Consider the following 25,257-nt stretch of genomic DNA (forward strand, 5'->3'; position numbering starts at 1 on the left):
CGCGGGTATGGAAATACCCAGGTATGGCACCCAAACAACCTAAACTACACCCTGTAGGGATGCCATGCTATAACCATACAATTATTATTAATGCATAATAGTTTTAGATTAAAATGATATAGGCCAGCAATGGGCAAACTATGGCCCATGGGCCACATCCGGCCCGCGGGACCCTCCTGCCTGGCCCCTGAGTTCCTGGCCCGGGACGCTAGCCCCCAGCCCCTCCGCTGCTGTTCCCCCTCCCCCGCAGCCTCAGCTCGCCCCGCCGCCAGTGCAATGCTCTGGGTGGCAGGGCTGCAAGCTCCTGGGGCAGTGGAACTGCAGAGTTGGGGCCTGACCCGGTGCTCTGTGCTGCGTGGTGGCGTGGCTGGCTCCAGCCAGGCAGCATGGCTGCCTGTCCTGGTGCTCTGGGCAGCATGGCTGTAGCGCTGCCAGCCACTGGTGCTCCAAGCAGCATGGTAAGGGGGCAGGGAGCAGGGGGGGTTGGATAGAGGGCAGGGGAGTTTGGGGTGGTGGTCAGGAGGCAGGGGTGTGGATAGGGGTTGGGTCGGTCAGAGGGCAGGGAACAGTGGGATTGAATGGGGGCAGGGGTACCGGGGGGGCAGTCAGGAAGGAGGGGGGGGGTTGGATGGGGCAGTGGGGGGCCGTCAGGGGCAGGAGTTCCAGGGGCGGTCAGGGGACAGGGGCGGGGGTGTGTGTGGATGGGACAGAGGTCCCAGAGGGCCATCAGGGGATAGGGAATGGGGGGGGGCTGGATGGGGCAGGAGTCCCGGGCGGGCCGTCAGGGGGAGAGAAGTGGGGTGGTCGGATAGGGGAAGGGGGCTGGGCCACGCCTGTTTGTTTGGGGAGGCTCTCCATACAATTTCAGAAACCCGATGTGGCCCTCAGGCCAAAAAGTTTGCCCGCCCCGATATAGGCATATTACATTTTTTCCCTCACATTAATTCTAGGATGTAGTCTAGCTCAACTGGTAAAAGAGAGGATGTAGAGGTAACATGTCATGCATCACAACAGAGTTGGAATCTCTTCCACTTTTGAATGTATCTGTGGTAATTATTTTTCTGCTATGTAACAGTATTTCCTGCACATCCTCAGAACAGTTCATTTCTAAGCTTTGGAATCATCAAGAAGCCACGCTTTGATACAGAGAACTTGCATATTTGGGTGATTAATCTGGCCCGCTTCTTGAGAAAGAAAATGAGGAACAGGGTAGAGAGTGATTGGCAGACACACCGCCATCCGAAAAAGGTATGGAAAGCATGTTTGTCTTGGCCACATTGGAACTATAAGAATAACACTGGCCGATTCTTTCTTTATCTTGAGTATCACTTTGGATAGTAGTGGAATTGGTGGAAATGCATATAAAAGATGTCTGTTCCATCTGAGGAGAAAAGCATCCCCGAGAGACTGGTGACCCAAGCCTGCTCTGGAGCAGAATTGAGGGAAATTCTTGTTCTTGGCTGTGATGAACAGGTCTATCTATACTCTTTCTGATCCAATGGGAGATGTTCAATAAAGGCATTTAAATTGGAATAATTGATGTGGTTATATTTTGCCATGAGGGCTTGATAGTTAGCAACCCTAAATTGTAGGGTTGCTGAAGAATATGAATTACATCCAAATAAATCCAGTCATTTCCAGTTCTTGTCATATGGTGTCATTTTAGCATAGTGCTGTCTGTTATGTTCGTTAACAGCATCAACAACCAGTGAATTTGGGGATGGGTGAGAAAACAAAAAGTCCATGTCTTTAAAGGGCACATAATATTTCTTGTCTGTCCTTTTGCACATCAGGGGTATTTGGCCGGTGTCTGCCATATAGTTTTCACTGGATCAAACAGTGCCTCGTTTATGGGGAGTATAATTATGGCTGATGGCAATGTCTGCAGGATGTCAAGTAGTTTCTGCTGTGACTCTTTGACTTCTTCAAGTGGGATTTGAAGGGAATCCACTGCCCTCTTAAAGAGGTCTTGAAACTGCTTGAAGTCATCTGCTTTTGTTAGTGGGGGAGGCATGGCTGCCTTGTCAGGAGATGATGAGGAAATGTTGGTCACCAGAGTGGCTTCTTTGTCTAGTCTCTCCTCCTGTTCCTCAAAGATCTGCTCTTGAGGATCAGGAAGTCTGGCTACTGAGAATGAGGTTCTTGAAAATTGTTGTCTATATGGTGCCCATGGGTCCCAATATGGCCATTGACGTTGTGGAAATTACATGGGCAGGAGCACCCAAGGGTGTCCATATGAACTGTCTCTTCTACGCTGGTAGTAGATTGAAAGAACATGAGTTTCCACCCAACTAACTCCCTGGTGTCACAATGGAGAGCTCTGGATTGACAATTAATATAAGTCATCTCCATCATTGTTGTTGTCTGACCAGGATGCAGCAGTCATGGATGGTGGAATAGACTGTCCTGGTAGCATGTAAATCCAGAGACCTGGGTGTAATCCGTACTTCAGTTATGTCATTGCCTGGTAATGGTGATTCAGTCATCTCTGAGACCATCAAGTCTTTGGGGAACTGAAATTCCTGCGGTACTGGAATAGCCATCAATACCACTGAGGTCATAGGAGTAGGTCCCATTGAAGTGAAGATAGCCATCTGTACTGGAGGCCCTCTGCACTCCGAGGAATGGCCAGCAGGCATCGTCATAATATTTTACGGTGCTGGTGTACTCGGTACTGATTTTCTATGAGCCCCCATTGGTGCTGATTTACAGGAACTGGGTCTTTCTTTGCTGCTCATTTCCCCTGATGGTACTATTCTGCCTGAGCCTGCCCTCTTAGCGTCTTTGGGCATACCGGTGATATTGGTACTGGAGGATCCTGCAGCCTCATAAGTACCTAATCGTGTGTCAGTCAGTACTGAAGTTATTGACTGTGCCTAAGACCTCTTTCTCTTGGCCGATTCCCTGCTCGGGGAACTTGTGGTCCACTTCTTTGAGACTTTCTGAGAGGGGTCTAAGGATTTCCTCTTTGAAGCCACTGGAGAGTGTTGATTGGACAATGTTGACGGGATCGGTCTCAATGGTGACTGCTGTCAAAACGGTGGTCCTGGTCTCTGGGGTCAGAGGCTGGTCAGAGTGAGTTTCCATCATGGGTAGTCTTAATTTCAGCTCATGACTCTTTCTAGTTCTTGCCTTTGTTTGAGATAAAACATGCACTTCTGAGGCACGTGTCCCTCTCTGAGGCAGCAAATGCAGCAGGAATGGCCGTTGCTCACAGGAATGACTTCCCAACAGAAGAGGTAATGTTTAAACTTGGGGGGAGCTGGGCATACCCTTTTTAGGGCTCACTTTCTGAACGGGAAGAACTAGGGAAATCTAATTTATACTATTCTAGAAGCAAAGTAATAATATATATGAATGAGATAAAAAAATAAGAAATTATTAACACTAACATTAACTAACAAGCTGTATTACTACTAAGGAAAAAAATTATTAAGAAGCAAAACATTAAGAAGAATCTCTATCAATGGGCTCTGCTAAGGCTCTGTCTCAGGCCAAGGGTAGTTGAGAAGGAACTGAGGACGATTTGCCCACACAACGCTATTTAGCAACAGATCACAGTGTGAGATGGGGAGAGTTCATGTGCAGGCCAAACAGATACTGCTACCAAAGATCTCCAATCTGAAGCACAGGGACATGCACCTATAGGTTCACTATAGAACTGTTAGCTTGGGTTTTGCCTCCTTTCCAGCCAACCTACAAAACTGGTTTTAGCCAGGACAGGTCCATGAACACAGAAGAACTCTGGCAGTATGAGACAGGACCGTCTCTGAGGGGAGGGGAAGTTGTTCAGAGGAACCTGACTGAGACACACAACACCCCGCTGAGGGTGCCTGAAGAAGTTAGGCCTGACTAGGTTACCATCCGAAGATTTTAGTTAAGAATAGATGTGTGTATACTTTTTTAATATTAAAATCCTTTTTCTTCCCCAAAAGCTCTATTCCTTTTGCTAAAATAAACAATAATTTGATTTTAAGAAGACTTGTCTGATCAATGTGTACCACTGGTCACAGACTGCTGAAATGAAGACTGCAGATGCCCAAACTCAGTCAGGAATTGGTGGAACACATATAACAGATGTCTGTTCCATCTGAGGACTTGATGCATAGGACATTGTAGCCCAGGATCCAGTGTAGGAGTAGGAAAACTAAGCAGTTCCACCCCAGGATAGGTAAAGGCATGAGACCTAACATCTGAGGGGGTCCATTCAAAGACCTGGAAGGGGGCAGAGGTGTAGCTAACAGATATGCCATGGTCAGAGTGTTAAGTAATTTTTTTTCACCTGAATATGCAGGTTTTGAATATAGAACTATTAAATAATAGCAAAAAATGTGCCATCACTTAAAAAAATATTATTGACATGGAGATAATGTATTTCACGAATGTCCCAACAGTGACAGAACGGGAACAGAAGGTAGTGAATCAGCAGCCTAGAAAAGTAGCCTTAGTGGAAGGATGTGAAACTGTCAAGAATAGAAGGTATTGGAAGGGGAGTCTGGCATCCACAACAGAAAGAGGAAAGGAGAAACCAAAGAGCATCAAAAAGAGGTTCCAAATCAGAGGGGATAGGGTGGAGAGAGGGGGAATTGAGAGAACCATGTTTGGAAAAGGCCAGGGAGAGAGGAAGAAAATACACTAGGATGTTGGTGTAAGTGTGGAGACAGCCTGAGGGAGTGACAGGCACAAAGAGGCAGAACCAGCTAGACACCATATTTGTATTACAGCATCTCCAGCCAAAACCAAAGCTGTACAGGGCTGAGCTCTCACTGTACATTAGGGTTGCCAGCTCTCCCAGATTGGCTGGGAGTCTCCCGGAATCAGAATCAATCTCCTGGTGGCTACTGAAACCCGGGAGATTGTAAAAGGCTGCTAAAAGTCCAATCGGCAGCACGGCGGATCTAAGGCAGACTCCCTACCTGCCCTGGCTCTGTGTGGTTCCCAGAAATGACTGGCATGTCTCTCTGGCTCCTAGGCACAGGGGTGGCCAGGAGTCTCTGCGCGCTGCTCCCGTCTCGAGTGCCGACTTTGCAGCTCCCATTGGCCAGGAACTGCAGCTAATAGAAGCTGAAGGGGCGGTGCCTGAAGGCAAGGGCAGCGCGCAGAGCCGCCTGACCGCCCCTGAGCCTAGAAGCCAGACATGCTGGTTGCTTCCAGGAGCTGCCTGAGGTAAACGCTGACTGGCCAAAGCCTGCACGCCTCACCCCTTCCCGCACCCCAACACCTTATCCCAGCCTTGAGCCCCCTCCCGTGCCCAAACTGCCTCCCAGCCCACACCCCAAACCCCTCCTGCACCCCAACCCGCTGCCCCAGTCCTGAGCCCCTTCCCACACCCCCTCTTGCACTCCAAACCCCTCGGCCCCAGCCCAGAGCCTCTTCTGTACCCAAACTCTCTCCCAGAGCCTGTACCCCCTCCCACACTCCAACCCCCTGCCCCAGCCCAGTGAGAATGGGGGAGAGCAAGCTACAGAGAAAGGAAGGATGAAGTGAACGGGGACAGGGCCTCAGGAGAGGGTGGTGCAGGGGCATGGCCTCGGGGAAGGGGTGGGACAGGGGTGTTTGGGTTTGTGGGATTAGACAGTTGATAACCCTACTGTACATGCACGTCCCCTAGCAGGGAGCTGAAGATGCTCAGGATGAAAGCAGGAGGCTGAAGCCACAGGGACCAAAAGAGCCAGGAGCAGGCCGAGCCACAGGGAATAGGCAGCAGGCTCTGGGCTGGCAGGGAGCTGGAGGAATTGAAGGGGGGGATTGTAGAGACTAAAGGGAGGCGGTGTTATGCAAATGAGCCGCTGACTCCGTAAAAACACAGAGTCCCCAATAACAGGGAGAGTGCGTACGTTGGAGCATACAGAGCATGCGCACTATCTATAGCCGCCCCTTCCCTTCCCCCATTGCGCACCGTTGCTGTCGGCGAGCGGAAGCGCGTGGCTATGCTCTCACGTCCGGTGTGTGGGCGCGCGGGTTGATTCGGTCTGTGTCCGGGTGACTTGACTGCTGCCGCTGCTCCCAAATGGCGGGTAAGTTGCGGCGGCGGCGGCGAGCTGTGGCCCGAGGTTCTGGTCGCGGCGTCACCGAGCGCGGTGCAGGGAGGAACCCCGGCTTTCCCCCGGGCCTGTCCTGCGGCCCAGGGGTAGAGGGGCCTGCCCGGTGCCGCTGCTCGCGGCCGGGGAGGGGCTTCCTGCTTCCCGCCGGGGGCTGCAGGCAGCTCCCCCGTCTGCCCTCACCGTGTTTGGGGGCGCCGCCGGCGGCTCGTTTGCTAGTCCCCGGGGTGCGTGGGGGGTGCGATGCCTAGTTCCTGTTACGCCGCCTGCCCCGTCCCTCGGAGCCTGGGGCTCCCGGAAAGCGGCTCCCTGTGTCCTGCTGCTCGTGTCTCTTCCCCTCGCTGCGACCCGGCCTGGCTGGGCCGCTCCGGGGGGATCCGGGCCGCAGTGTGGTAAGAGGACGTAGTCCTTCAAGTACTAACTCTCCTTTGACATCCAGCATGTTTATGCTAATGTTATGGATCCCCAGAAACCAATTAAACTGCAAAACTAGTATCCTGTTTGAAAATGTTTTTTTCCTCATTAACTTGTACAGGAAAAAGTTATCACTCGAAACTTAAAATGGATGGCCTGAAATCAGAAGAAAATACTTTGTGCAAACTTCAGCTGATTTATGAAATGGGTCTTAGAGAACTTCAAATATTTACTTTTTAAACTTTGTAAAGCTGTGGCCTAAAAATAATTTGGTTTAGGAACATCCTTTGTTTTAGTTCATTGTCCTATGTAAGGTCAAGTGCATATGACTAGATACTATGATGGGCACTCTAGAAATGTGCAAGATGCATAAGTAACTAGATATCGGAAATTAACTAATGTTTGGGAGTTATTTGCTGCACATTATTGAATGCTTTGAGAGTTAGGCAGACTTTTCTGAAGTTCTATCAGCTAAACTGCTCAATTCAAGATTAGTGGTGACTTGCAAAAGAAAAACAATTGCACTTGTGCCCATTTTTCTTCATGATCTTTCATGAAGGCATGACACTTTATTTTATTTTTTTAAGGTGTCTGCTTCTACATTACGTTAGAAATTAAGGGCTGGTCTGTCTTAGGACTCTTTGAACAATGTGATATCATAGCCATACTACTTTTCCAAAGTGCAAGGTAGTAAAACCTTGATTCATTGAGAAGGGGAAGCTTTTTTTAATCACTTAAATTGTTTTTGTTAATTGTGTAGCCTACCACCACCTCTGTCCTCTTCCTTTCATCCAATAGCGTCTCTCCTGTGTGTTACCTTGTCTCAACTTTTTCATCACACTTCAGTGGGAGTGAGCATCTTTGTCCGTGCCCTATTGACTGAGATTAGGGTGTGTAGATTTCCCCCCAGTTAGGTGGAGTGGAGAAAAATGGTGACTTGACTTAAACTGATTTATTTTAGATTTTTTTAAATTTTCAATAAGTACATTTAAAAAACCTATTTAAAATTAAATTTGGTGACAGCGTACACCTAAACTTAGTACAATCTACAGCGTACACCTAAACTTAGTACAATCTATTAAAATAATTTAAATGTAAAAAAATCATATTCAGGCAGTACATATTTGCTTCTGAAGTTTTAAAGAAAGTCAAACCACTGAACTGGTGGAAGTCAATAGCAAACTATCTGGAACCAGTTTGTTGAAGAGTTAAACCTGCTCTGGACAGCAATAGCCTCTTCTCCAGGTGTGGAGAGAATATTTTCTTCACTTCAGTTTGTTTAGCTTGTTCAGTTGAATGAGTAGTCCATTCCATATTGAGACATTGATTGGGAGTTGGAAAAACAGGAGTTTTTTTCTTTGTCTAAATAAAAATGAGGTGTGAGAGACAGTCCTGCTTGTTCTAAATTTATTGGAGATCACAAATCTGTTCAGTTCATAAGTACAGACAATACTGCCTTTGTTTAATATATCAGCTTAAAGGCAAGGTTTTGATAAATTTATTTCTTATGTATTCAGCACATTTAAGGTAGCTGTATTTAATAAAAATTTGAATGTTTTTGTGCATTTTTAATTCTAGTTTCCATCCAGATTTAGCTTGACACAAATCACAAGTGGAAAAACAAAATCTAATAAGAAACTCGTCATTTGCTCACAGAATAAAAATGTAAACATTAATAATCTGAATAAATGTATGTACATTTTCTGTAATAGTGTATCCTCCTGGCTAGTAAAAAGCAGGCCCAGATTTAGTGTAGAGGCTATATTTAGTTGCAAAACCATATGTATTAATGATTATCAACCAATGAGAATTGACTTCTTGAATTAAATATATTAAATAAAAATAGTACAAACGCAGAAAAAGATTAAATTGTGATTAAAATGGGTGATTTTAAATCAGTCCACCCTGGAAAGGTTGATATCCTCTGTCTCGATAATATTGGGTGGTTTTATTAATACTAGTGCAATGTGATGCACAGACTTAAACTAGGAGAAAAGCCACCCACTATCTCATAACAATAGCATTAGGTTGTGTAATTTATAGACCCATAGCCTTTATGACCAGAAGAGACCATCATGAACATCTAGTCCAATGGTTCTCAACCTATTTACCATTGTGGGCCATATCCAATACTACCTGTATGGCCCTGAGGATGTCATGTGGCCCGCAGCTATGTGCTGAATGGGCCGCAGGTCGAGAACCACTGATCTAGTCTGACCACCTACACATTGCAGGCCAAATAACCTCACCCACTTGCTCCTTTAATAGACCCATAACCTCTGGCTGAGTTACTGAAGTCATAATTCTGAGGCCAGAAGAGACCATTGTGATCATGTAGTCTGACTTCCCGTGTAATACAGGTCATAGTACTTCCTCCAAATAATTCCTAGAACATAACTTTCAGGAAAATATCCAACCTTGATTTTAAAATTGCCAATGATGGAGAATCGACCGTGACCCATGGTAAATTGTTCCAATGATTAATTACCTTCAGTGATAAAAAATTAATGTCTTATTTCCAGTCTGAATTTATTTATCTTCAGCTTCCACCCATCAGATCATGTTATACCCTTCTCTGCCAAATTGAAGAGTCCATCATCAAATATTTGTTCTTGTAGGTTCTTACAGATCATAATCAAGTCACCCCTCCATTTTCTTTGTTTAGCTAAATAGACTGAGCTCCTTGAGTCTGTTGCTATAAAACATGTTGCGTAATCCTTTAATCCAGGGGTTCACAAACTTCGTTGCACTATGACCCTCTTCTGACAACAAAAATTACTACAGGGCCCCAGGATGGGGAACTGAAGCCTGAGCCCACCCAAGCCCCGCTGCCCTGGGAGGGGACAGAGCCCAAACCCCACTGCCCCAGGCCAGGGGGCCCAAACCTAAGGGCTCCAGACCCAGGTAGAGGGCCTGTAACCTTAGCCCCACCACTCTTGGGCTTTGGTTTTTGTCCTGAGCTCCAGCAAGCCTTAAGTCATCCGACGTCCTTTGGGGTCCCGACCCACAGTTTGAGAGCTGCTGCTTTAATCATTCTCGTGGCTCTTCTCTGAACCATCTCCAGTTTATGAACCTTCTTGATTTGTGGACACCAGAACTGGACACAGTATTCCAGCAGTGGATGCACCAGTGCCAAATACAGAGGTAAAATAACCTCTCACTCCCACTCAAGATTCCCTTGTTGTATCCAAGGATCATATTAGCCCTTTTGTCCACAGCATTGTACTGTGAGCTCATATTCAGTTGATTACCCATCCTACCCCCGATCTCTTTGAGTGACTGCTTCCCAGTGTAATAAAGCCCAGGTGCTAAAACACACTTCTTAAGCCTTTGGTGTAATCAATAGTCCATGAGAAGTCCCCCTTAGTGGCGTAGTTCTCTCTCCCCAGGGCACACGCCTTTCATGTTTTAGTCTATTGTTTCAAATAATTGTTGATTACTAACTACATTTTAAAGATTTTTGGCTTATGCAGTTATTGATCTATTTATATAAAATAATATCCACGTCAACGCTTCAGTAGTCTTTTTACTATTATCCTACTCCTATTTCATAAAATGCATCAAATCCAGTCTGAAACAGAAACTTGAGAGAAATACAAAGGAACGTACAGGAAAGTATTGATTCAACATCATGCCACAAAGCCATGTCTGATATTTCTTGATTCATGATTATGTGCATTTAAATCAGTATATACAGCTGGTGTAAATTAGCATTTGAAACCACTTTTACTACAGTACGGTACTTTTAAAAACTGTTGGTTTAGCTATTCTCTATATGAGGTATTTGTGCTTGCCTAAAGAATGGAGGCCACACAGCTATAAACTACCATTTGTCCAATAGACACACTTTTTGAGTGGATGCTGGCAGGGTGTATGTCAGCATAGCTACCTTGCCCAGGAGTGTGGATTTTCACCTCCTAAGTGACTTAGATATGTCAACCTAAATTTTAAGCGTAGACCAGGCCTAATGAGTAAACTGAAAAGTAGATGTATTCTTACATTAGTTTTTGGAAACAAGTGTTTCTAGGTACAAAGGATGTAATTTTATTAAAGGAACACCAGCAACTTGCATCTTTCCTTACAGGTTTATAAGACAGTTGAATTTAAAAAGGTGCTAACAATACAACAAAAGACATCTTTAAACAGTCTGATTAAAAATCTCACCATTCTGTTGCTTAAGTTTCCCATTTTGGTACTTATGTTAATTTCTAGTCTTCCTGGAAAAATAATGCTGACTAGACCTGAATTACTGAAGCAAAAAATAAGCAGGAAGAAACCTGTACTTTCTCATACAACCTGAAGAAGCAGGGACCATATTTTCATATGCACTTGTTTAGCACCTAGCATAATCAGGCCCCAATCCTGGTTGGAGCTTCTGGGTGCTACAAAATATAAATATTTTTTCTTCCTTAGCAGCTCAACTTTTAAATAAAAAATAAATGTAACAAAAAATAATGCATAGCTGGTAATAGTTTCTGTTTAATGTAAAGTTTCATACTTTTTGGTGTCCACTGATAGAACTCTTGTCAGGAAAATCTTTACAGTATTTCTATTTGTAACATCAGTGTTCCAAAATGAACTGACAACATTTTGTAAAAATAATTATTGGCAAAGAACTTGTACAGTATTTTAAATTTCAGCCAGTAGCATATTTACTACTGGCTGAAATTTAAAATACAAGTTCTTTGCCAAAAATTTTTTTTTATTTTTACAAAATGTCGTTCTTGCTTTTTTTTTTTTTTTTAAACAATAAAAAGCAGGAATATTTTAGCCGACTTGTTTGCATTGCTAAGAGGACTGTATTTTTTAATTGTAAAAAATGGTAGCCCCTTATTCAAAAAATATGAACTAGGGTATTTCTGTACCCTCTAAATGGTTCTTCCCACTCTGATGCACAGAGTAATTCTGTGTAATTACTCTCTGTATATTGTAGATTTACATAACATTTAGTTACACCTCTAAAAGGTCCTGTTTAAAAATGGGAGCTCACATCTGTAAAGAGACAAATTGAAGTGTTTTTGATGTGTTTGTTTCTTTACGTCTGTAAGTTTTTAAATGAGAACCTTATTTTTTTAAACATGTTCCCTTGGATTGTGGCAATATGTAGTTTAAATAATGATTTGCATAAACTTTTTTCCCAGGGCTGAGTGCTATGGAGAAGAAGTTGGCTGAGTTCAAGTGTAATACAAATGAAGCAATTCAACTGAAATTAGGTAATCTGTTTTCAAGTCTTTTGCATTTGATACTGCAGTATGTTACCAAGTATTTTAGAACCATTGCTCCATATTTAAAGTTTGTCTACTAAAAGTTTGTTCACTTTCTTCATACAGTGTATGAAGTGTAAATATAAGTGTAGTTTATCTCCACTGAGCCCAGGGAACTAGACATTGTTAAAGTACATGAGTACAGAAATCGTCATTGAAAGACTCATGAATAAGGTGAGTCCCACCACCCCATAATGTGTGTTAAATGACCCTTTAGGTCAGGGGTCGGCAACCTTTCAGAAGTGGTGTGCCTAGTCTTCATTTATTCACTTTAAGTTAAGGTTTCGCGTGCCAGTAATGCATTTTAATGTTTTTAGAAGGTCTCTTTCTATAAGTCTATAATATATAATTAAACTATTGTTGTATGTAAAGTAAATAAGGTTTCAAAATAAAATGCAGAGCCCCCCAGACCGGTAAGCAGGACCCGGGCAGTGTGAGTGCCATTGAAAATCAGCTCACGTGCCGCAGGTTGCCTACCCCTGCTTTAGGTGGTTTCAGCACTTTAGTAAACCTACAGTACAGTATTAAAATTAGTGATATGCTGAAATTGCCCCTTCCCTTGTTTTTATGTGGCTTTCAGTACATGATGATAATACTGGAGGGGAAGGGGCGGAGCGGTTCTGTTCTTTTAGTTCTTCCTTTCCTTCCAGGTCTTTCTATAATATGGTATTTAGCTCTCTTGAGGGTACCTTTGACCTCTCTGTGGATTTAGTGAAAAAATTAGTATTACTCAACTATATATCTTTTCAGTTTCACAATATCAAATATCCAGTTACATTAATCTTATACTATCCATTAATTCTTTAAATTACTCTTTCCAGAAAAGGAATCTTGCATTCTTGCTACTTAGTAAAATAGTATGAAATCCTGGTGGTCTGAAAGAAAATACTCCAGAAATAGTCTCTCATTTTCATTGACTTTCTGGATTGTATACGAGTTTTTAGATGAACATTTAATAAGCTGACTTATTCTATAATTAAAGTTGAATTCATAATATAAACTTGTAAGCCAAAATTTCATTCTAATTGAAGTAGTTTAAAGCCTTAAATACTGGATTTGTAAAACCATTTTCCTCAGATTAAAAAAATATTGTTGAATTACATATACTTTCTTGAAAATGTCATGTTTTACAAGGATTTCATTTTCACTTTTGTGCTTTGTGACAGAATCTGTCATTTCCTCCTGCATTTTTCAAAAGGGATAGAAATAGTGGGGATGTATTTGAGTTTTGGCTATCAATTAAATGAGCTATTACATTAATATTAAATCTCAAATCATCACCCTAAAATTAATTAATATCGCCATATTCTAGTCTTCCTTTTCTGTTTTATTGTCCTCTTCCAACTTGAGACTGAAGAGGATCCTCAGGATCAACCACTTCTATTCCTTGCGCATCTTTGCAGCTTCTCCCTCCTCAAAAATAGTTTGTTTTTCCTGCATGTGTACAAAGAAGTATGAGTACATCACCCTTTATGAATCCTCACTCATTTCAAAAGTGCTTTGTCTTATTAAAACTCTCTATGGGCTTGCCTCAGACAAGTTTTGTGTATCTGCTTTCTGAATCTAGCAATGGTTGTCTTTCTGTCCCCGCATACAATTTTGCTATTGTAGGTGCAAGGACCACCGTCTCTTCATCTGGATCTGAAAACTCCTCATTTGCATTTCTTCCTTGTTGTGCTGTTGCTTTCTAGTCTTATGTGAAAATAACTTTGTTTACACCTTAGTTTTCTCATTTTAAATGTAAAAGGATGCATTAAAGCAGCTATAGTTATATATTTGACTGCAGGCAGGAAATGCAAAAATGATGGTTCCAGTAACAAGCTTAACTCTGCAATATTGCATACATGTGTAAACGCTATACAAGTGTATTCATTATAATAAACTAATCAAATATACAAGTTATAGTGTCTTGAACTGCTTCCCCTTAATTAAGGGTGTTGGCAAACTGCCACTGTAATGCATATGTTGACACAGCACACTTTACACTTTTAGAAAACTTAATTTAAACTTTTAAATGTGGGTGTAGTAGATGCTTGTAGAGTTTTCAGAAGTGAAGGAAAGAACTTCCATGGAAGTCACATGAATCCTAAATTGGAGAGAGGGCAAGAACTTTTTTTTCCCTGTCAGTTACATCTTTATCATATTTTACTGTACAAGTATATATTTTAACACACTGGATGTAAACTTATTTTTTACAATGATTTCTGCAATTGCTAGCTTTTCACATATGCCCTATTACATGTTTTTCCATCATGGAAGATATTGTTAAATGTCTAAAAAGAGGGCAGTAAAGTGATGAGACATAGTTGGCAGGGATCATTTGCTGTTATGGGGGAGGTCAGGGACCCATCTTGCCATTTTCCATATCTGAGATCATCCCATTACTCTTGGGAGGCTAGTCAGCCTTGGATGGGGGGGAAAAAAATTTTTTTTCATTGAAATTATCCCTGAAATTACATTAAAAGTTCTGTTTCTGCAGGGGAAAGGACTAGAAGACTATTTTTTTTTTTAAATTAAAGAAAGCCTTGGGATTCCGCTTACTCCCAAGAAGTTACATTAAGATAGCAAGAGCTGGCAATTCACAGCCTATTTCTAAAAAAAGAACTTAACTTAATAAAACTAAATGTTGATCCTGTGCACTATATCTTAGCTGAAGGAGTCCAGATGATTAACATTTTTTTTCTTTTTGTGTTTGCACTACAAAGTGATGCAAGATGTACTGACTTCTCGAACTCTGAAAAGACAACTGTTTTTGAGGTGTTGAAAATCAGAAGCCCCTTATCTTAATCATTCACAATTTTCCAGAAGAATTCTACTGCAACCTTAGACTTCGCCTACTGATATTAAGGCGAAGCAACTTATGATGGAAACACTATTGTAACCTTAACTGTAGAGTGTCAGAGGGGTAGCCGTGTTAGTCTATAAGGTGCCACAGGACTGTTTGCTGCTTAACTATAGAGTAACTGCCAGCACTTCACAATGTCAATAAAGCATCACTTAATAAGCTATTGCATTTGTGTAGATGCATCTTTGGTTATTTTTATATCGCCGAAAAATAAATATAAGTAACATGTTTATTGAGATTAACAAAGTCAGTATAATCAGTTAAAATATTTGTGCTTACATGTGAGTTCTGGTTTTCATGTCATTAAGTAATAGAAGCATTCGAGCACGTAACAGGATCTTGCTACTCCTTACTGCATTATTAGAATCACCTGCAACTGACTCTATACTTTGCTTATTCACAAGTACAGAGAAGACTGACAGAGTGGGAGAGCCATGTTACATACATGCTTATATGTGCAAAGAGATCACTACCTTGGATTTGGCTTCTATGGGATTGCCCTAGTCTGTAAATTTTATATAGTGACCACAGTGATGTTCTATTTTAATGATTAAATACATAAGTTTGAAAATATATCAATTTCTCATTAGAGATCTCAATTTGTTAAACATATTTTAAATAACATAATTTATTTTTGAATGCATAACATGATAAACTGATGAAAATGAAACTGTCACTTAACCAAATGTTCTGAAAGTACAGTAACAATCAAAATTATACCTCTAGGTTTTATGTACTTTAGTACAATAGAACCTTGGTAAACTGTGAAACTTATCTATGCAAAACAGTGATTGTGCTGCTCTTAATAAACATATAAAAGCAGATGTAGTGAAAATTCACATTGCAAAGATTTCTTTTCTCATGGACAGTATGAAGCATAAATACAATTAAACTACAATTGATACAAAATGTGCATTGTTCATATTTTAATGCAGTGTCGTTTTTTATTGTCTTTGCTTGCTAATTGTTGGGGGGGGGTGGAAATCAGTGAATAGCAGGCCTCCTGGTTAATTGTTAGTATAGCATTAGCAAGGTTTACTGGCATTCTAGAACTACCACTAGATGAAAAAATCTTCTGAATATTGCCATTATGAAAATATACTACAAACAAATGGTTGCGTAAACTAACTTATTCTTTCCAGTTTTAATGGTGTTACAGCTTGCCTGTAGACAGGGTGGATTTGATTTAAATCAAATTGATTTAAATCACTAGTCAGGAACACTAGATTTAATCATTTAATCTACATACAAGTGCATTCTTGTTGGTTATTACCTTCATACATATTCTTCACAACTCAGAGATAGATGTAGGTTTCATTTTTAAAAGGTACACACTATATATTTTTCAGTTATTTTATTTTGAAAACTTTTCAGATTAGTTTTACAGCTATATCAGAAGATGAATGATTGGTTATTTTATTTACCAAAGGTAATTGAAGCAGATATTTGAGTTCACCTCCCAATGATATATCTCTAATTCAACAGGTTAATTGTTAATATTTGAAGCACTTTCTTGCCATGCTCTATTAGGAGGAGAACATAACCAGATAGACATTTTAAATTGTTTTTGTTAACTAAAACAACAACATTATGTATTCTGGATACTTTTTCTTTAACAGCAAACATTTTAACAAAAAAAATACAAATTTTTGAGTTTAGTTAAACATTCAAGTTCTTTAAAATCTGGTTCATTTTTGTTAATTGTTTTTAACTAAAATAGTTAAATGAAATTTAAAAAACAAATTAAATCGACTGTCAGCCAGGTCAACATGAAAAACTTAAAATATTGGCTTCTACAGCTAACTCAGTTGTCTTCACCTTCATTTTCCTATTTGTTCATAATCTGGAAAAGAAAAAAAAAAAAGCTTTCCTGCTTTTTCAGGTCCCAAATGATTTCTCAATTTGGAATGAATTAGTCCAAAGGAAGAAAATATTCTTTCTAGACTGGCAGAAGAAGCTACTGCTGTTAAAAGTGAGATTATCACGTCAACAGTCTCTGAATCCAAGTGTTTAAGTGACTTGCATCAGTTCACTGATGTGACTTTCTTTAAAACATCATCAGCAAACATATATGTCTTGAATGGTTTACCCTTAGCGCTGAAGTTTATTATAGTTGGCATTATGGAGGGATGATTGCTCGATGTCCATGTCATAGCCACCAACTCCTTTTTCTTCAGCAGTTAAGGTTTGACCCTGCTACCAAATATTGAGAATATTTGCAAGAAAATGAGCTGGAGATAATGCTTGTCCCATTCGTTTCTTTAATGCTTGTAATTTAACTCCATCATTGCATATTTCTCTTTAAGATCTCACTCAGTTCCTTCCAAATTTCAACAGCATCAGCAATAAAACAGTTATTTCCCTGCATTTTGCTCAAGGCTACAGAAATAGGCTTCGGGGTACTCAGCATGTGTTCAACATTTCTCTTAAGCCCAATGTTGAGAACTTTGGCTGTGACAATGCCATCTATTTTTTTTTCCATGATTTGTTCACAAACTGTCAGATTAGGCCAGTTCTTGATATAATGCTCAAAACAGTCCACTACTGAGTTCCATCGCATGTCTTGTGGGAAAGTTAGCTTGGTTCCTCCCACTTTTTTGAGAGCAGCTGCTGCAAAGTGGTTGTTCCGGAAGTATTTTGGAATTTCAACAGCATTAACCTTTATTTCTGGAACCCTGAAGTCTTTGGCTAGGAGGTGCATCAAATGAGCACTGCAACTGTATGTTACTAGCTTGGGACTCCTAAATTTCTTCTCATGTTGGATACATTTTCAGCATTGTCAGTGATCAAGCTGCGTACTAGACATTTGCATTTTTTTTCACAGTTTGTTATAGCTTTTACTGTTGCCACTTGTAAGTATTCTGCTGTGTGTGCATTTCCTGATGTATCAATTGTTTCTGTAAGGAAGACATTCCCTTCTTCTGTTGTCTCACAAGTACATACAACAGGATCATTGTGGATATTGCTCCACCCATCAAGACTTGGGTTAACAATTTCACACTCTAGACCTTTTGCACACTGCTCAATTTCTCTTTTAATCAATTACCTCTTTTTGTAATCTGCTGGTTCTTATCACAAACTTATTTATGGTTGTTTCTGGATGATGGAGATTTTTCTTTTTGCTACAGGTGATATACTGTGGCTATGTGACATACATGAGTGTGTCAGTCACATATCATTGGCAGATAACTGTGAAACTGTAGAAAATGATGGTGATCTTGAAGGTGGATAGTCTTCAGAATCCTGTATGTTGCGGATGGATTCTCCTAAACAAAATAAGTCAATGCAGTTGTTAAATGAGCAGTATGGTAATAATAATTAATTATTACTCATTGCATTCACTGATACTCGGTACTACTTTAAAGGTGACATTGTAAAAGGAACGTCTGCCTTTTTTTTGCTCAAACATGAGAATTCAAGAATAGTCCAGAAGGAAGACAGGCAGTCTTTAAGAAACAAGTTTGAAATAAAAAAAGTTTACCAACCTGAAGATCCTGCATGTTCAGACATGTTCCTTCTCAGAAGGAAGCTGCGTTGAAGATGATGAAAGGAACGCTTCTCATGATGTTGTTTCATTCGGGAAACCAGGCCTTGTATTTCTTTGTTGCACTGTTTGCATTTTGCACGCATGCCTGTCTTACCCACAGGTAGAGGAACTTCATTAAAATATTCCCAAACTGGGTCTCTTTTACAGCCTGCTGCCGTTATAGGTTTTCCCTTCTAAGATCTGTTCCGTCCCCAACAATCTTCTATTCATTGAAGTTTTTGAATCTTTGCACTTTTAGAGAGCGGTAAGGGATTGGGTCTTTGTACACAAATTTGCAGAGGGACAATAAGGTTGAGGTCTGCTATTTCTCACCACTATATTTTATTTATTTTAAAACATTTTTGCTGTTAACAAGCATGTTGTATCTGGAGACACAAATCCACAGTTCAAAAACTGCAAAACTAAGCATCTCTGATGGTATCTTCTAGATTGAGCACTTAAATAATCTATAGAGAAGCCCCTGGAACCTCGTAAGATTGGGTCCCTAGTCCATGAACTATTGCAACTCCTTTACAAAACTTTTCTTAAACATTACATGAATATATTGTCAAACTGTAGAATTAAAATTTATAATCCCTATTCCATGAGGAGAGATCTTTGAGCTATAATGTATCTTTATCTTTAGATGCTTTTTGAGGGAAAACCCATTTTATCAAAAAAATCAGATTTAAAAAAATTGATTTTTATCCACCCTGCCTGTAGATATTTTTAAATTATGAACAGATCCACAAAATTCTCTCATCTGTTAGAATTTTTCTTGCGCACAAGGGCAAATAAAGTTGTCTGACCACAATGAGAAAATGGGTGTTAAATTGGTGTGGCCACTACAATACTTACAAATTACAAAAAAAAATTGCATTGACAAATCATGGTTGCTTGTTGCTTATAGTAAAATTATGCCCATTTTCTTTTCAGTTCGTTTTCCTGAGGATCTGGAAGATGACAACACAACATTTAATCCAGAGTACAGCCATCAAGTGTTCGGGGATGAGTAAGTTATCTAATCAAATGTCAGGACAAATTAATAGGGCTAGAAGGAAGAGGTCATTTTTGTTCTAATCTAGTTTTTAGAAAATAGGAAACTTTTTTTTTAAATCACGTTTTAAAATCATACAAGAAAATACTTAAATGTTTTAATGAGCATGTGGTAAGAAAGATACCTCAATGGTCATCTGACACAGTTTGGGACTATAGTCACTTTTTCAAAGCTTTATACTAGGTTACAGTTTACTGTGATAATTGTTTAGTAGAGTCTAGGGTTCCTGATTGTTTTATGTTTTTTTTTCCTCCCCCAGTGAAGTTGCCTTCGGTTACAAGGGTCTGAAAATCCTTTTGTACTACAATGCTGGTAATCTGTCAACACTTTTCCGCATCGAGTATACATCTAAAGTTAATGAAAACTTTGACTGTGTGGAGGTAAAGTCAGAGCCAAACTTACACTTTCAAATCTTCATAGAATATTTACAATTCTTAAAAGGGCCATAATCAAGTGGTTTAGGCCCCGCACTTATCTACTTCATAGTTAGACACTGAGTTTTTAAAAATGTATACTCTTCATACTGTAGCTAAATTAATTTAAAAAAAAAATTGAACCCACCTGTGTGTTGTGCCCTTGTGCATCTTTTGACTGTAGTAGTCAAATTAATGCATGCTGTTTCCAGAGATGAGCTGACATCAAGGCTAGTGTTCAAAAACAAAGTAAGACTGAAATTTCATATTAATTAGAAGATAGGGTAGTGGTGAGTTTTCCAGGTTTAAAATAATCCCATTAGACGGTAGAGAGGTTCTTGTAAATAAAACTTGTATGGTAAAATAGGAATACTTAAGAGTATCCTTTAAAATGGGAGGTGCAGAAAGCAACTGATAAGGAATTTTGTTTTAGAAATAGAGCTATCCTAGTTTCCATCGCAGTTATGTATCAATTACTCTCTGCATCTCATTTTAAAGGGATATTGTCAGTATTTATATTTTACTACACACACTTCCTGTGCTTACAAAACACTTATATAATCAGAAAGGAAAGATATATTTTCCTATTCTTTTAAATTTAGTAAACTAATTTTTCCACCCCACATATTCATTATCAGGCTGACTTCCTTTTTGTGAGCTAAGCTAAGTTTTTGCATCCATTTATAAAGGCTTTTAGCTGAATTATTCAGCTATGAAAACTGAAGCTGAACAGTCAACTTCTGATAGTCCTGCTTTTCCCTTCAGTAGGCTGAAGTATACCATAGACATCGAATATTAATATGCAGTTTTTAGTCATGTTTATATAACTAGATATTAAACATTTGAATAAGAGTCTACCTAGTTGTTTAGAGAGACGAAGATCTTGCTGGTGGTTCCTTATGCATTAAGAAAATTCACCCTTATTTGGGTTATTACTTAGTTACAAGGGAAAAAAAAGTTGCATTAATTTCTTTCCAAAAGTGCTATTGATTTGATTATTGCTGAATCTTTATCATACTGCATAGAGTGAAAAATAGCTATACATTTGCATCGACTGCTCATTGTACTGAGCCTGAAAACAAGGTTTACCATTTAGAAATATTTTTACCAGTAAGCAGCCTTCCTTTCTATGATTTCAAACTGAGTCTAAAGTTCCCCATTTCAAAAGTGGACAAAGATAATTTAAATATGTTCAAGAAAAGATGCATTTAATTTTTCTAAAGAAAAAAATTAGATTAACTTTTTTGGTAGGGGATTCGCCATTTCTTCTCTAAAGTTTCATGAAGGCATATTTGTTCAATCATTTACCCTATGATTAAAATGGTATAGAGACTAAGGCAACATATCAAGATACCTAAAGATCATGCTCTGTAATCTTGTTAGTTTTCTAGAACCGAAGAGATGAGAAATGGCAGTCTCCAAAATTATGATTATCTAGATAACACAGTTGAATGGGTTCAGCCCTTCTCCACAATGTAACTTCAGAGCTGTGGTAAAATGGAGAGCAAGGTGTATAACACCATAGCGAACTTCCATGAGCATCCCGATTAATATACCAACAACAACAAGGCTTCCTTCCCTCTCTATTCATGGTGGGAGAGTCCTTGTTCACCTTTGTAGTCCCTCTGATCCTCCAACCTTTTTGTTCATTCAAAGCTCTCAACTTTCTCTCAAGTCCCCATGATGATATCTACCATCTTTCTGGCTGAGGAAGACTGATCAGGACTCCTTCAGAATCTGAAGGAACAGTTTTTAATCAGCTAGGTGTTGTAATCCACTATGAAAGTACACCCTTTCCCACTGTGATATACTCATGCGCCTTGTCTGCATGAGAGAGATGCGGCAGATAGCTTGTTCTCACCTTTGCATGACTGCAGCACACCACATGTACACTATAGCCCTAGTAGAAAAAATATTCCTCCTTCTGCCATCACACCAGTCACAGTTTATAGTCTATCTGATCTACTTTCTGCATTCCACTGTACCTGGATCAAGTTGACTGGAAGCCATTTACCTGTACAATTGAGTTCACTTGTGTGCTGTTTTCAGACACAAGCTTAATTATTTATATTTATCTTGGAGGAGGCCTCCCTATGAGGATGGTGCCAGCTGGGCTGAAGCAGATGTGCAGGCAGCCATCTACTTAGATAATAAAATCTTCTGAGCAGTGACCATCTTCTTGATTTTGTATACTGCCTAGCACAATGGGGCTGCGACCTCCAGGCACTATCACAATTCAGAGAGGGGGAGACCCAGTGCCAGATGTACTTTATCATACACAGTATTTCAGTGTATGACTAGGCATCCAAACAGCTGACTGGGGACATAAATCACTTGGAGCAGCAAGCAGTGCTGCAGGAAGATCTCCAGTCTCAAGGCCCAGAATAATGTCTGTCTGACTCAAAGGAAATATTACCTTCTTAATGACAAACTGGGCCAAATTCTCAGGACTCGACCAAGCCCAGTGGGCTTCTGGATATCACTGTGGCACCAGGCAGTGAATTGGTGAAGGACAAAGAGGATATGAAAAAAAACAACCGCTCTGTGAACTCTAGGTAGACAAGTGAGAAGAGGTGACAGAGTAGGAAATGCTAAATACACTGGGATCCCAGGATCTGGAGACACTGGCTGAGGTAGTTTGAAAACAAAGGAATCTGGAGACTTGATATCCTCTGTAGCAGATACGTAATTTCTTTAATAGTAAAATTTACTGATTCTGCAGGTTTTGAGGTTTTTCCCTAGTTGTTATGAATGTTGCTATAAGTTTGCAAAAGGTTTGGTTTTTTATATAGCGTCATATGAGCACAGATGTGGCAAACTATTTCCTGGTTCCCCTAGTAGTTCCTCCCCTATACCTCTCCACTGAGCTCCCAAGTCCCTTGTAATCCATCTGATTTGGTTTCCTCATTACTTCCTGTGGTGTTTCTCCCCCTTGCAAACCTCCTTCCCTTTTGACTGCATTGGCTGCTGTTTCTGGCCAGGGCAGTCTCACTCAGTATGCAGAGCAGCTGACTGAGCCTACATGATGCACCAGTAACACAGGCCAGGGGACTAGATAAAATACTGCCTATTCCCTGTTGTCTTCTACATTTCTCTAAATCTAGCAGAGATATAAGTTAATCTTAGCTCTCTATTTTCCTCCATCCTTGTGATTTGTATCTGGGAAAAAACTCTCAAAGCAAGGCCTCTTGTCTTACAATCAGATTTTGGGACAAGGCATATCTTCCTTCATCCCCACAGAAGCGCACACAACTTTTTCCTTCCTGAAGCTGGTCTTCTGTTGTCCATGTAAACAACACATTGCAAGCATATCAGTCTTTCCCTGGATGGAGGACACTCCTCAGATATTTGAAGGTCCTGTATGTCTGCACTAAGTAATAACCTGTTATGGGCACCTCTCATTCTCATTATTATTGCACTAGTTGACCATAGCTAATCACCTTTATTCTTGAAAGGGTTATGTCAGTTTTAATAAAACTTTATCATATCTGGTCCAAGGGAAAAAATGGCTTGCAAGAAAGCAGTGGAATTCAAAATAGAACTATAATTGTTACTTTTATTGTATTCCTTGGTGTGTTAATGTAGCATTAGCCCATCTATCCCTTATCTTTCATTTTCTTGTTTGTTTGTTTTTTTCACTTCAGTGACTGCCTGAGTAGTATGGACCTCCCAGAGTAGGTGCCAGGCAAATAGACTGAATCCTTACCAGAGGAAAGGCTCACAAATCACAAGTCCAGGAAAAGGAAGAGCAAGGAAAACCTATTCCTCAACATGCATGGATACACACGATTGCATGTATAGGTTTAAGGACAAACAAATAAGGTCACTTTTGAGAGAAAAGGGTCTGGGCTTGAATTGGACCAGATTGAGCTAAATTGATGATCAGGTACTTTTTTTTTTTGCTTGAGGCTGTCATCTTGTTCTCCAGACTCTCATCTTTCGTTTATAAAAAAGCACCTCTACCCTTTATGGTTGTGAAGAGAAATTCCAAAAACATGAACAGAGTATAGACAATACAGTGATGTTTGCAGAAAGACTGAAACACTAGTTGTCAACTTAAAGGGGTATTAATTTAGAGGCCCAACAGATTTTTTTTTTTTAACATTAACTGTTTTAATGTTGATCAAAGCACATAAGAAAGAAGGATGATTGTGCAGTCTACTGTGAGTGACAGCTAACTTTGGTGCTATGAATAGATGATGTTTTGGCAGAAACACCACTTCTCCCCTCAAACTGATCCATGTAGCCAAAAATGTCAGGCAAACCTTACCCAGGGGGAGTCAATCCTTCAGAGGCCAATAAGGCATCCAGGCCCTCCCTAAAGCAGAGGGCTGTGCTTTGATTGTGGCAAGGGAGCCATGCTGCTGCTTTCGTGGTGACAGGGGCTGTTGCCCTTTCCTCTGCAGGAGGCTGTCTGCAAACCTGAGCAGATATTTCTGCCATAGTTACTTGAATCATGTGAAAAAGATCTGGGGGGGGGAACCATCATGGCAAGAAACCTAATTTAAAAAAAAAATGAGATTCTGACATCCTAGCTTTAAAAGCTAGGACCTAAAGCATAGGCATGTGTCTTATCTGCCCTGCCCATAAGTGTATCTGAATCCCATTGAGAGAGAGCTGAGCCCAGTGGAGCATGTGATATAGTTTGAACATCTGCATACTCTTCTGAGAGTAATACTTCATTTTGGCATTATGGGTGGGCAGAATTTAGTTTAGAGGTGAGGCTTATTTTTCAAAGAGAGATTAAAAGAAACCATTACTTCTCTTCCCCCCCCCCTTCCATAATTTAAATCGGAACGGTATTACTTATAGAACTGCCTCCTGCTCTACCGATTGCTCACTGCCATTCTCTAGGTATTCCACTCTTTTACATGGAATCTAAATGAGGCATTTAGTAGCCTCTTAGACAACTTTTGCTCTTTATACTGTAAATGTTAGCTTGTGCCATTACAGCTGGACTGTGACCTCTTTTGCTCTTAATAAAGAAATTGTATGAAAAGAGTGTGTAATTTTAACATCTGGCATGTTATTAAATAACACTACCTCAGATCACTTCTTCATATACTCCCTCATCAAAACTAATACAAATAATTTCTAAAGCAGGAGATACATAAATGTATCTAAACAAAACTATAATCCTGTTTATAAGAAGCTACTTAATAGCGACATGTAAGCACATAAAGGAACTTCATATTCGCAACTGCCCCTCAATACAACTAAGCACTTCTCCATAAATCACCTCCACCATGGAAAATAAGAGACTAGGGTTACTAATTACAGTAAAGTTTTAATACACAAGGAGAAATCCAACACCAATTTGGCATGTCTCCTAATGAAAGTAGAGTTTAGTTTACTTTGAAATTGAGTGCATGTGGCATTTCTTGTGTGGCAACATACAGACTGCAGGTTATGCCTATATAAGTAACAGCACCAGGTTCAACAGCTTTTCCATGTGGCTGTGCATAGGTTATTTCAGTCTCACTCTTGTTTATTGAATACCATACCCTTGATTTCGTCTGTTACACGAGATGTAGCAGGCAAATTTTTATAATTACTATATTAGTTGGCTGAGCTGTCAGTGAGATTGGGAGAATGATATAAAGAGGGAGATCTGTCAAAGGCAGAGCCCACCATTATCATGCATTTGCACAATTTGTTTAAACAAACGCAGAGAGATACCGATTCATCAGGCAATCA

At 40.2% G+C, this 25,257-nt stretch overlaps 2 protein-coding genes across 2 annotated transcripts in view; one reads left to right on the forward strand and one right to left on the reverse strand.

Moving 5' to 3' along the window:
• Positions 1-5,715, reverse strand: part of SLC25A12 (solute carrier family 25 member 12) — a 95,197-nt gene extending 89,482 nt beyond the window's left edge. Inside the window, exon 1 of the mRNA XM_045032381.1 lies at positions 5,597-5,715. The gene's annotated coding sequence lies outside the window, so the exon portion shown is untranslated. The remainder of the gene's footprint in view (positions 1-5,596) is intronic.
• Positions 5,716-5,852: 137 nt separating this feature from the next.
• HAT1 (histone acetyltransferase 1) overlaps positions 5,853-25,257 on the forward strand; it is a 42,883-nt gene continuing 23,478 nt past the window's right edge. The window contains exons 1-4 of the mRNA XM_045033132.1: positions 5,853-6,017; positions 11,597-11,668; positions 19,027-19,102; positions 19,407-19,527. Coding sequence (XP_044889067.1) covers positions 6,011-6,017; positions 11,597-11,668; positions 19,027-19,102; positions 19,407-19,527 — 276 coding nt within the window. The 5' untranslated portion in view covers positions 5,853-6,010. The remainder of the gene's footprint in view (positions 6,018-11,596; positions 11,669-19,026; positions 19,103-19,406; positions 19,528-25,257) is intronic.

The sequence above is a fragment of the Mauremys mutica genome, chromosome 10 (genome assembly GCF_020497125.1).
Source record: "Mauremys mutica isolate MM-2020 ecotype Southern chromosome 10, ASM2049712v1, whole genome shotgun sequence".
Taxonomy (NCBI): domain Eukaryota; kingdom Metazoa; phylum Chordata; order Testudines; family Geoemydidae; genus Mauremys; species Mauremys mutica.